The 12,989-nt window shown below is 46.2% G+C and overlaps 1 protein-coding gene across 1 annotated transcript in view; it reads left to right on the top strand.

Annotated features, from left to right (window-relative positions):
• Positions 1–231: 231 nt before the first annotated feature.
• The window catches only part of LOC308679344 (tensin-1-like), a gene marked incomplete at both ends in the record, with an annotated part of 40,397 nt that continues 27,639 nt past the window's right edge, over positions 232–12,989 (top strand). The window contains 6 exons of the mRNA XM_081346954.1: positions 232–344; positions 1,644–1,704; positions 3,082–3,157; positions 3,455–3,584; positions 5,538–5,603; positions 6,203–6,319. Of these exons, the coding sequence (XP_081203080.1) occupies positions 232–344; positions 1,644–1,704; positions 3,082–3,157; positions 3,455–3,584; positions 5,538–5,603; positions 6,203–6,319 (563 nt within the window). The remainder of the gene's footprint in view (positions 345–1,643; positions 1,705–3,081; positions 3,158–3,454; positions 3,585–5,537; positions 5,604–6,202; positions 6,320–12,989) is intronic.

Consider the following 12,989-nt stretch of genomic DNA (forward strand, 5'->3'; position numbering starts at 1 on the left):
ACCTACCTACCTACCTACCTATCTATCTATCTATCTATCTATCTATCTATCTATCTATCTATCTATCTATCTATCTATCTATCTATCTATCTATCTATCTGAAAAACTCCCACGCAGAAGTTTTAGACTTGATGGCATCAATGGCCCCTTCAACTCTAGTGACTCACTGAATATAAATATTCCAAGAGACTCCAGTTAAATGCCCTGATACTATTTTGGTTTCTACTCTAGATATGTTCATTACTTCAGCGGTCTGCTGTCTGGCACCATCAAAATGAACAACAAGCCCCTCTTCTTGCATCATGTCATCATGCATGGGATACCCAACTTTGAATCTAAAGGAGGTAACTGACCTTTCCATCACACATTATACATAACATTCAATTATAGGTCTCCACTGAGTGGAAAGATACCATACGGGTCCTTTCAACTTTTTTTCCTTTACTGACTACCTGAGTGATTCCAAAGGAACAAGGTTATAAGCAGGGCTTTTTTTGTCATAGAATGCTCAGAACGGAGTTCCGGCACCTTTTTTGGATGGAACCTTGTAGGGTAAGCAAGGCAGGTTGTATGACATGTGTGAGTTCCGGCACCTTTTTCTTTTACAAAAAAAGCACTGCTTATAAGCATGCTAAAGTGACAGAATGAACTACACCATTTTCAAGGGTCAATGGGAGAAAGCTGTTCTTGAATGCTACATTTTCTATAGAAATAGAAAGCTACATAGGGAATGAGATTGTTCCCATTGATATTCTAGGGTTGTGTTTAAAGGGATTTCTTTTTTTTTCTGGGAGCAGCACTCCATATTTGTAGCTGAAAATGGTGAAGCCTCTTCTACTATTTCTACATTCTGGTTCCCCTTCCTATTCCACAGACTGCCTTCAGTCTTAGTTGCTATAAAGATGGCTTAGCTGTGTAAGTAAATCCAAAATAAATCCAAAACGGGATGAGCAAATAGATGTAAAATCTGTTTTATTGTTTGTGTTAAAAGACACGGTGATTACAATTTACTCAGCCCAAATGCAGCTCTTATATTCCTAATCTGGATGTTTGAGAAGAGCAAAGAATAGAGCTACCTTGGGTAACATCTCCACATAATGCAGTTATAGAGTGATTCATATCCTAACGATAAGCTTTCAGTAGTCTAAAAGGTACATGGTTAGATTCATCAAGATATCTGTCTCTCCATAACTTGATCTTGCTAGTCTGGATGTTGGGCATATAATTCTCAAGCCAAAAGCTATCTTAGTTTATTTAATTTTCTGTTTCCTGAGCTTTGGCACTTAACAGAGTGCTAGATCAGACCTGAATAGAGAAAGCATTAGACCAGTGATAGTCAGCCTCAGCAACTTGAAGATGTGTGAACTTCAACTCCCAGAATTCTCCCAGCCAATTTGTGTCTAAACACTGTAGTTAAACCGTGCCTCGAAATAAAGTATAAACCTGCTGTTTGACCACACTTTACTGTTTCCTACAACTGCTACCACTGACACAAAATCGGTGTTGTTTGTCACAGGGAGGGTATTGTCACTGGAAGCTTCTCCTCCAGTGAGACTGTTTGCCTTGGCCCCTTCATGTTCCCTTCTCTGTAACTAATCTGTAACAAAGGTCTCTTTTTCTCTGTCTGTTTTATGTTTTCCTAGGCTGCCGGCCCTTCCTCAAGATATATCAGGCAATGCAACCGGTCTACACATCAGGAATCTAGTAAATGGAGTTGACATTATTATTTTGATTTCCAGCACTCAGATTTCTTCTTGATCCTGATGCAAAGCAGAGTAGAAATTTCCATGAGCTTTGCGGTAGAGGTGGTATCCTGCAGACCTAGTTCCATGTGTTATTCTAAGTTTTGCTCTAGTGTCTATGGCTGGCACAAAGACTCATGCTGTTCCTGGGGGCTGGAATTTTTTAAATTTGTTGTTATTATTATTACAACTACAACCAAGGATATAAAGGGCCTCAGGAGACTTAGCAGCTCTGTATCAGCCTTTCCCACTCTTCTCTTCACAGCTTTCAGCTTAATTTTATTTATGCAATTTTGCTTACACTTGTATATTGCCTTTCCCCTAAAGAGTTACAGATAGTTACACAGAATTAGCCTTCATTTTATCATTTAAATTTTGAGATAGGTTGGGTTGGAAATGCATTATTGGCTCACAGTTATCCAGGGAGAAATAACTTCACTGATTAAAGTTTATTTTCCTCTTCTATCTACTTCAATTTAAAACAACCATTTATTAATCAGTTTGATGTATACATGCAATCAATCAATCTCCATCAAACCTTTATTGAAGAAAAATGTGAATAGGGAATCATCTTTATTGCTTTCCTTTCCATTCAAATCAGCAAATGTACCATTAAATCATAATGCCATCAATCACAGTGTACTTTGGCTGATATTGACCAACTAAAATTGAATTTATTCAATGAATTTGCTCAGTGAAGCTCTGGTACAATGAAAGAGGCAAGATACTGAATGAAATGAAGATTATGACAAACTTTTCTCCACGTGCATGTAAAAAAATTCTTGCTTTTGAGGTACTCATGTGCATAACAGAAAACTTTAAAGTGGAAATGCTGACCAGTTCCAGATATACCAGCTGTTCACAGTATATTCTGGAGCATGAAGAGTAGATACAACAAAATTTGATAAGGTCATTTCTGGAAAGTCATATGTTTGTGGAACATTACCCCATTGCCACAGGTAACTACTGGATCCATTTCTAATGCTGACCACAGCAGATCTAAGCAGTGTTTCGGGATCAGTAAAAATGATTTAGCAAATGTAGTACAACAAAAATAGAAACACTAAAATAGCAGAGTGGCTCCTTCTTTTAAGAAAAAAAATTCTCAAGACGTTCAAGGAGTTATGTATAGCAGTTATTTCTCCAATATGTTCTCCCAAACAGCCCCGTGAGGTAAATTGGGCTGAGGGAGAGTGATGGACCGATAAATTGAAACCTGGGTTCTGACATTTTATGACATCACCTTGATTGTTGCCTGGACATGGCAGATGCAAGGAATCTTAGCCATTGAGTTGCTTTGATTGTCTTCCACATTTTGCTTCTTTCTACTTCTTTATAGCAATGTGCAGGGAGATAGCCAGACGAGCATCTGTATCACCATAGAACCAGGACTTCTCTTAAAAGGAGATATTTTGGTAAGAGTCAAAACATGTACGCTTTCATTTTTATCACTGTGGGTCTTTAGGTCATAAAAGTTGGCACCCCATTTAAAGACTCCAGAATTGGAGGCTTAAGAGTGTCATAACCTACAGTCTGCATTCCATTTACTTAAGAAGAGTTCACTGTCTTTGTGGGGAAATGCAGAAAAATGATTGTTTTGCAGCTCAAGTATAGAATTCCTGTAAGTGGCTAAAATGATTCCTATTCTCAGTTAGACTCCCAGGTGATGGCATGTTTCATTTTGTTTCCTTTATGCCTTCTTTCACTGGCAGCTGAAATGCTATCACAAGGAATTCCGGAGCCCGACTCGGGATGTCATCTTTCGTGTGCAGTTCCATACATGTGCCATTCATGATTTGGCTATTGTCTTCAATAAAGAGGACCTGGATGATGCCTTTAAAGGTAAAGACAATTTTGTTCAAGAAAAGAGAGTGAGTGGGTGAAACATAGTAATAAAATGCATGACGCTTTTTATGGGGACCATTGTAATCAAGTTGTCGCTTTTCTAGGATAGTTCACTCTATGGCACCAGGGTGTGCTTGGGAGGAAAAAATCAGTATTTTTAGCTTATCTTCAGTTTAGAAGGCATTTCACTTTATTTAGCGAGCACTTCTGAGAAGTTCAGATACAAATTTATATGTACTGCAGTTGTAACCATTACATGGCATTCCATTGTTTTATACTGTCATCCCCAGATACTCTGCGTAGTTTTTAATTATGTTTGTTTGTTTGTTTGTTTGTTTGTTTCTTTGTTTATTTATTTATTTATTTATTTATTTATTTATTTATTTATTTATTTATTTATTTATTTATTATATTTGTATACCGCCCTTCTCCCGAAGGACTCAGGGCGGTGAACAGGGCAATACATGTTAAAAAACAAGAATACAAAAATTAAAAGAGATTAAACAAGATGCCCAAAAACTATAACAATAAGTTAAAATACATAAAAACAATAAAACCCAAACCCATCACCCATCAGGCCAGGCCGGCTTGTTTGAACAGGTAGGTCTTTAGATCGCGCCGGAAGGAGCGCAGGTCGGGCGCCATCCGGAGCTCAACCGGAAGATGGTTCCATAAATCCGGCGCGCCCACAGAGAATGCCCTCCCCCTGGGGGCCACCAGTCGACATTCTTTGACCAGTGGCACCCTGAGGAGGCCCTCTCTGTGGGAGCGCACTGGGCGGAGGGAAGTTGATGCCGGCCGCAGATGCTCCCTGAGGTATTCCGGACCCATGCCATGAAGGGCTTTGTAGGTCATTACCAACACCTTGAATCTCACCCGGAAGACAACTGGAAGCCAGTGCAGCTCGCGGAGCAGAGGTGTAACATGGGAGTATCGGAAGACTCCCAACACAACTCTCGTGGCTGCATTCTGTACCAGTTGGTTAATTTTAATTTAGATCATACCTGAAACTTACCAAAGTTGGCATTTAGGCCTATAATTTTTCCCCCTTTATTTGGCCATCTGTATCTTCTTTTTGTCTGCTGAACAAGACTTCAGTTGGTCATTTTTATATTGTATGTATCTATCTAGAAGTCTGCAAAAACAGTCTAGGAGGCTTTTAATTTTTTCCCCTCAAGTTTTTTACGGAGCACTGAAATATCAGACAGCAGATCTTACTCTAATTGTTCTGCCAGTAGTGGACAAAAATCAGTGCTTGAGGAAATAATGTCTCTATGGCCGTCAGCCATTCCAGGAGCAATGCTATCCAAAAGAAAATTCTTGACTTCACTTGAAAGGGGGGGGAGAGCGGGAGAGGGCTTCTATGCCTTGTTGCAATCTGCATGCTTGAAGAGGATAAGAGCCCCAGGGGGTTGTCTTCTTTCAGAAACAGAGAAAGGACAGAGACCAGGTGCAAAAAAACCAACCTTTTAGAACTGGAATTGGGTTGTCTCCATCCATGCTGAGGATGAGCCATCTTGTAATGGAATATAGAGGCAAACAAAATACTGAAGTTCTGAAATCCTCCCTGAAAGAATAGCCAAAGAGAGGGCTATAATTCTTTTTGGTATGAGAACCCTAAAGTCAATTTTCCTGTCAGGAAATGGACAATCTTCTGTTCACATTCTGCAATATCTCTTATGAAATGCAACAAGTCCTGCAGGCAGGGCTATTACCATAATATTATTATCAGCCCAAGTATAGTTATAAATTGACATTTAGAAGTGTGAACTAGAACAGTTGTCTTGCTTCATGCATCAAAACAAATGTGTGGTGATTTGAAAGTTTGGACAGACTGGTTTGGGCAAGTCATGATCCAGCCCAATGGAAACTTGTAACATTTTGAACGTATCTACTGAATACCATTTTGTCTTTTCTTTCTTTTCTTTTTTTTTTTTAAATAAAAATCAGATGAGCGGTTTCCTGAGTATGGGAAGGTGGAATTTGTATTCTCCTATGGTCCCGAGAAGATTCAAGGTATTACTTTTTTGTAATAGTGATTTGCTTTCTTCCTTTTACCCCTCTCCATTTATAGGCCTCAGAGATTGTACATTTGTTTTGTTAAACTTGCTGCCAGGACAGGTGGCCTTATTTTTCTCCTCTATCAGTACTGAAAGATTAAAAAACCAGAATAGAGTCAATATTAGCAGATAATTGCTGAGTTACCAGGGGCTGCTAGTCCTCACAAACAGATGGCCATTTCCCTTTGCCTGGTGAACTAATACTCCATTCATTACATTCCTGAATAACCACTGTTCTTATAGTAAACAAAGAGGCCCTTTTGTGTGTAATTGTTCACTGGTCTATATACTTCCTTACTCCTTGGGCAAGTTCTTTGACTATTGTCTCAATTCTAGATATGGTTCCTCCTTTCTTCAATAACTTAACTGGGCAATCTGACTTCATGATCTTGACTTTCTTATTCTGAGATGTATCTATGATAGATTAGACCTGCTACCCTTTTATCTTATTTCTTCTGATTTTTCTTCTTTGCTTTATCACGTTACTACTTTTTTCCCTCACTGCCCCCACACCAAAAGCTCTCTTCCTAAAATTATTCTATCCTTGCTTCTCAGGCATGGAACATTTAGAGAATGGCCCGAGTGTCTCTGTGGACTACAACACTTCAGATCCACTCATCCGCAGAGATTCCTATGAAAACTTCAATATACGTCGTGAAGACAGCATGGATGGTAGGTGATGCAGACTGCCGTCCTACGTAACTCAGCTTTCAGGCACAAACACCTTTATGCACCATCTAAATAGATACCAACTCCATGCAAGCAAGCAAGCATTTTTCTTTTGCCTTTACTTAAAAGACGTTCTGTGTCTTCTCAATCGCAATTGCATACACCAATTTATGCTTGGGGTTTTGTTTTTTTTTGCCATCTGTACTTGATAAGAGAGCTGCTTCCTCTGGATTACACAGAAAAAACTGCAGCAAAACATGAAACACTTTTCCTAATCATAGCACAGTTCAGTCAGTTTTTTAAACATGGATTTATAACATATAGGGCAGAGTTACGAGGGCCCTGTTCTCTTTTTCCTAAATAATATTCAAAAAAGAGGCCCCAAAGGCATTTTTAGAACTCTTTGTAAAAATTCTCTTAGCAAACAAATCAATTGGACAGAAATATGGAGGCAAATGCTAATATCCACAGCTCATGAAAACATACTTTGTGGGAGAGCATATTGCTTTGAGCTCTGAATCTAGAACAGGGGTGTCAAACTGCTGGCCTACAGGCTGGATGCGTCATGTGGAAGCCGTGCCCACCCCATTGCCACCAATGGCAAAACCGTCCCGATATGTTGCGCGACATCACGTGACATAGCGAGTTTAACTTGTCTGATCTAGAAGAATCCTTTTTGTTTTATTTCATTTACTCTTGGCTTCTTCTGTAAAAGAGTCCAATGGACTACTGCCCCCAACATGGTTTGTATTGCTAAAGGTCAATATTAACAGAGCCCAGTAAACAAAGCTCAACAGCCGCATTTCATTTGCCTTGATTTTTTTTTTCACTTGCTAAGTCATGATTGCTCCTGCCACTGCCCTCATCTACACTGCCCTCATCTACACCAGGGCAGCAGGTCTGGGAGCCAGTGCAGGAAAAGGAATGGTGGGAACAGATGTATTTTCTGGACAGCATGAAGGTCATAGGCTTCTGCCTGAGAAACAGATGGCATGAGTCAAATGTTTGTAGAGTGCCAGAGTAATGAGTACTATAGAATAAGTCACAGAAATTAAAGCCGGGATGTCTCGTAAAGTCTGTCACCTGAGTTCTCTGAATGAGCAATGGATCCTGAAAAAAACAAGATTCCTCATGTTCCTATGAGGCAGAGAAACTGAATTTCTGATCCTCAAGCTGAATGGAATTTAATGGCATTGTTTCCCTCACACACAGACACCCCCCCCCCCCCGCCCAGTCTTCTTAAGCAGGGTTTAAGAAAACTGGCATGGGATAATTTCTGGATTCCAGTCAGATAGCAGAAAATGGGAATTGCAGGCTTGGCTGTATAATGGATATTCATTATGAGATGTTGCTGCTAATGTTGCTGCAAAAGCAGATTTCCATTCTATCTACTTTTTTCAAACAAGATTTCTGTGTTTTAACTTGGATAGGTGTGAATGCCTGCTAAAACCAAGGGAAGATTTCAGTGAAAGGTGTTTTTTTAATATATATGTCTGAGTAAGCATCAAAGTCACTGCAAAGTAAGAAAATTTACCCCATCCCCCCAGTGATCTTTGGCACTAAGAAGATTTAGCCTCCGCTCAGTTCACCCAGAGAAAATCTCATTAGTTGTTTCCTTCAGGAACAAGAAACTGTATTATTATTATTATTGTCGGTCACACAGTTAGCCAGATGTTTAGATTGGATTTGGCATTTTTATCCAAGTCGTTCCCAAGGACCTGGGATAGGCAGATGTCGTTGTTTTATGTTGTTAAAGGTGTCATCGCAGGATGATAATTTGTTCCAAGTAAAGCTGCTTTTTTTGGCAGTTTACTGATGGTGATTGTGTCAATGCCTATGGTATTGGCACTCCAAACTTTTTGGAATTGCATCCAAGGCACTTGTTACTACTGGTACTATCATTGCTCTCTTTTGCCAAAATCTACTCCTATTTCTAGGTGTTTGTATTTTGTGATTTTCTCCAGTTCTTTCTCTTCTGCTGTCTGCGATATTTTGCTGTCCATTATCCAGACCAGGGGTGTCAAACTGCCGGCCTGCAGGCTGGGTGCATCATCTGGAAGCCATGCCCACCCGGCAATGGCAAAACCATCCCGATACGTTGTGTGACGCCACAAGTTTGACATGTCTGATCCAGACTATTTTGTCTTTCTTATTTACAATTGTTATTTTGGGGTGCTTTGTGGCAGATGCTTGTCTGTTTGAATTCTACATACCAGAGCAACTTAGCTTCTTCATTACAGACAGTAGTGATGACAGTAAGTGTCCTTGAAAGATTCCTCTCTTGATGTTAACCTCTCCCAGTATATCACCACTGACCAGCAACTGTATCTTCCGTTCCATTGAGGTGTGCACAAAGCTTCTAATGTTTCTACTGGTGTTTTAGGTGTTTGATTATCCAGTCATACGGCAAGGAGTGGAATACTTTCTTGTAATCAATCCAAGCTACATTCAAGTTGTTGTTCCTTGTCTTACTGTTTTCCAAAATCATCATGTCAATTAGGAACGGATTTTTTGTTCCTCTGCTGTTAGGGTGATTTCCTTTCTGCTCAGGTGGAAAGAGCTTGTTGTCGGGCCGAGCACGCCCGACATTCGGACGGGCCGCGGGGTGACTCACCAGACTGCCAGGCTCCCGCAGAGCACCCCGTCAGGCCCCGAAGCCTCCCGCCGGCGCCCGACATCTCCCGGAGGGCCAGGACGGCATTCGGCCCTCCCCAGCACTCCGGTAACCGGAGCAACCCACCAGGCCCCAAAGCCTCCCGCCGTCGCCCGTCGTCTCCTGGAGGGCCGGGCCAGCACACGGCCCTCCCCAGCGACCCGGTAACCGCCCGGAGCAACTTACCAGGCCGCAGGGTCGTTAGCAGGCATCCTCGCCTCCTCGCCATGCTGCCGGGTTCCGGAAACGGCTGGCCACGCCCACGCTACTCCGACGGATCGGGGAATGGGTCAGCGAGAAGAACGGCGCAGCAGCGGGCCGCCTGTCAGCTGGGGAGGCCGCGGACCAGCCAGCCGGGTTCCAGAGGCTGCTTACAGGCCGGGAAGGGGCCGTACGAAGAACTAGGCGGTGGCTGCCCAGCGCCCGAGCCGCAGGGCAAGAATGGGTGCCTGGGTGGGTCAGGGGGTGACGGAGACAACCGGTGGGCCGGGAAGGGGTTGAGCGAGCAGCTCGCGGCGATCTGGGGTGGTGGGGGGAAAGAAGAGTCTAGGCAGAGCTCTGGGGGAAAAGAGGGAGGTTTAGGCTGGGGGGTAACTTACCGGCTGCATTGGTGGTGGGACGGGAGCCAAAAGGAGGGAACCATGGGAGGCGGGGTTTAAGTAGGGTGGGGGCGTGGTGGTGTAATTAAGGGTGTGGTGGTGGGAGTTAGCCTTGCCGGTTATTTAACAGCGTTGACTGTGCTGTAAAGTCAACGCTGACTTCATTTGTCTTTGAGCGAATGTTTATGCGGATAATAAACACGGCTTAGAAGAACCAGCTCCCGTTCCGGTGTCAATCTTTGGGTGGCTCGTCGGACGGGGCCTGAAAGTAAGTCAGCGTTCCTTTTTCTTACTTTGCGGGGAGCTCTTTCCTCAGAGGTTTGCTATGGCAGAAGGCACGGAGGATGCTGCACCACTGGCTGAGGGGCAGGAGGAAGCTGGAGCTGCGGCTGGGCTCTTGGAGTCGGTGGAGGTGGGGGAGGAGGCATTGCCCTCGGTGCGGCGGAAGGAAAAACCCCCTCCACTCGAAGGCTCTGGTCCGGGGCCTCAGGAGGCTGCAGTGCGGGGTCGCAGCAGCGATCGGTGGACGTATTCTGATGGGGATCATCGAGGACTCGGCCAAGGCTTGATGACCCGGCCTAAAGGTGCGTCTACTGAGTGGAGGGAGCGGTGTTTCGTGGAGGACAGCGGTGAAGAATGGAGTTACTCCACCGTTCCGGGCAACCGTACTATGGAGGTTCTCAGAGAGCGGTTCGGGGAAGTGAGGGGTCGGGAGCCTGGGCTTTGGTCTGTTCCAGATGAGTCTGACCAGGGGCAGTGGTCCCTCCCAGGTGGCCTTGCTCGGCGGTCTAGCCCACCCCACTTTCGTATGGACAGCCCAAGGTACCAGGGATCAGCTCGCCAGCCTGAGGTTCCCAGAGGTCCCGGGGTTTCGGCTCCCACTACGGCGGTACCAAGCGGCACGACTCCCTGGGACAGCGTAACCGGAAGACCAAGACAGCAGCCGTTACGACCAGATGGGGGGGTTCCAGCCCAGGGGATGCCGCTGGGTCCTTGGGGTCAAGGGCTGGCGTGGGGTCCTCCGCCCCTGACCGTGGTCTATGATGGTCATCCAGACCGCCTGGCAATGTTTTTGGGGCAGGTGATTAATCACATGGACCAATACGGCCCGGCCTATACGTCCCAGTGGGCGATGGTAGTGGCTGTCACAGCGTGTCTACAAGGAGAGGCTGCGGCCTGGGCGGCTGACCTATACGGCGATCATGCCCGTGAGCTCGGGGACCTTGGTCTTTTCCTGGAGGCTTTACGGGCCCGTTTTGAGGATATCTCACGGGTGCTCCGTGCCGAGGCCGAAGTGTTGGATCTGCGCCAACAAGGAAGACCGGCAGTACGTTACGTTGGGGAGTTCCGGAAGGTGGCCGGGAGGCTACGGTCATGGCCTGAACGCCTTCTTGTGCACCACTTTAAGGCTGGACTGGATAGTGCTTTGCGACGAGCTTGTGTGGTAAGAGGGGTTCCGGCCCGTCTGCAGGACTGGTTCCGGGTGGCTATTGAGCTGGACATTGGCTTGCAGGATACTCGAGGAAGGTCTGAGGGGATGACCGGGGCCCGGCGGCCGGCCGAAAGGGTGAAGGTGGAGGAGCGGCCCGGCCTGCCGGTGGCCAAGGCCAACCCTGTACCACCACCACGTCCTGGTATTAGGTGTTTCCGATGTGACCAGCCGGGTCACTGGGCGGCTGAATGCCCGCTCCCGCCAGCCCGGATGGTTCCTCCAGCAACTTCGACACGGGCTTTGCCTGCTAGGAAGACCTCGGAGCGGTCCCGAACTGCTTATCAAGCCGCTGACAACAGCCGTCGGGACACGACACCTCCTTTGGCAACCGGGCCCGTAACTACCCAGACCGCGCCGACGGAAGACCTTGAGGATCTGGAGCTGGAGGATGATCCGATGGTAAGCGCTCCGGTGTGCCCTTTTGTGTTCCCCGTGGTGTTGGTGAGCCCCGTGTCTGGGCAAAGGCGGGCGGTTAGGGCTTTGGTCGATTCGGGGAGCACCCGGTGTCTAATCAACCGGAAAACAGTGGCTGCAGTGGGTATCCGGTTGCAACGACTGGTAACCCCTCTGCGTTTCCAACAAGTGGATGGGTCGCTCCTTGGGGGGGCTCCTATCACCCACGTCACCGAACCTGTCCGGCTGGAATTGGGGGCCCACTGGGAAGTTTTGCGTTTTGTTGTGGTGCCCTCTATGACTGAAGCTCTTATTCTGGGCCTTACGTGGCTTGATAAATGGGGTCCCACGATTTGGTGGGAGGGGGGTAGTCGTCATCTTCGGGTAGGTCTGGGGCCCGAGCCCCCTCTCCACCATTCCTTCCTGGGGCCGGAGGACACGGGGACGCGGGAGAAGGTTTGCGGGGTCACGGATGATTCGAAGGTGCATGTACCCCGGGACTACTCGGATTTAATGGACGTCTTCGATGAGCGGGAGTGCGATTCGTTACCACCCCATCGGCCGACGGATTGTGCTATTGAGTTCGAACCTGGGGCCAGACTACCTAAGCCCCGTATGTACGCCATGTCTCCAAAAGAGATGCAGGAGTTACGGCGGTACATAGATAAGAACTTGGAAAGAGGATTTATTCAACCAGCACGATCCCGGGTGGCGGCGCCAGTTCTTTTTCGTGAAAAGAAGGATGGGGGCTTGCGCTTGTGTGTGGACTACCGGGGGGTTAATGCGGTGTGCGTGGAGCACCTCTATCCCCTTCCTTTGATGAAGGACATGCTGGCCCATTTGGCGACAGGCCGGGTATTCACCAAGTTGGACCTCAGAGAAGCCTATTACCGGGTGAGGATCAAAGCCGGGGACGAATGGAAGACCGCGTTTAATTGTCCTCTTGGCAGTTTTCAGTTCCGAGTGATGCCATTTGGCCTACAGGGAGCTCCCGCTGTGTTCATGCAATTGATCAATCAGGTCCTGCATGAGTTCCTGTATCGGGGTGTTTTGGTATACTTGGACGACATCCTGATTTACTCGGACACATTGGAGGAGCATGTGCTTCTTGTGCGGCAGGTGTTGTCAAGACTGCTGGAAGCGCAGCTCTATGTTAAACTGTCCAAGTGTGAGTTCCATAAGGCCCAGCTAGACTACCTTGGGTATCGTATATCGGCGGCGGGGGTGGAGATGGACCCTAAAAAGGTACAAGCCATTCAACAGTGGCAGGCTCCGCAGACTCGGCGACAGTTGCAAAGTTTCCTTGGCTTTGCCAACTTTTATAGACAATTCATCCCACGTTTCGCAGCTATCGCCCTGCCGTTAACAGATCTACTGCGCACACGACAGTTGAAGACACGCCCGCGTCCGGGGTTGAAATTGGAGTGGTCCACCACGTGTCAGCGGGCGTTCGAGGAACTGAAGTCCCTCTTTGCTAAAGAGCCCGTTTTGAGACATCCCGACCCCAAGCTGGCTTATGTCGTACAGGCGGATGCG

This window comes from Vipera berus, assembly GCF_964194415.1.
Source record: "Vipera berus genome assembly, contig: HAP1_SCAFFOLD_227, whole genome shotgun sequence".
Classification (NCBI taxonomy): Eukaryota; Metazoa; Chordata; class Lepidosauria; order Squamata; family Viperidae; genus Vipera; species Vipera berus.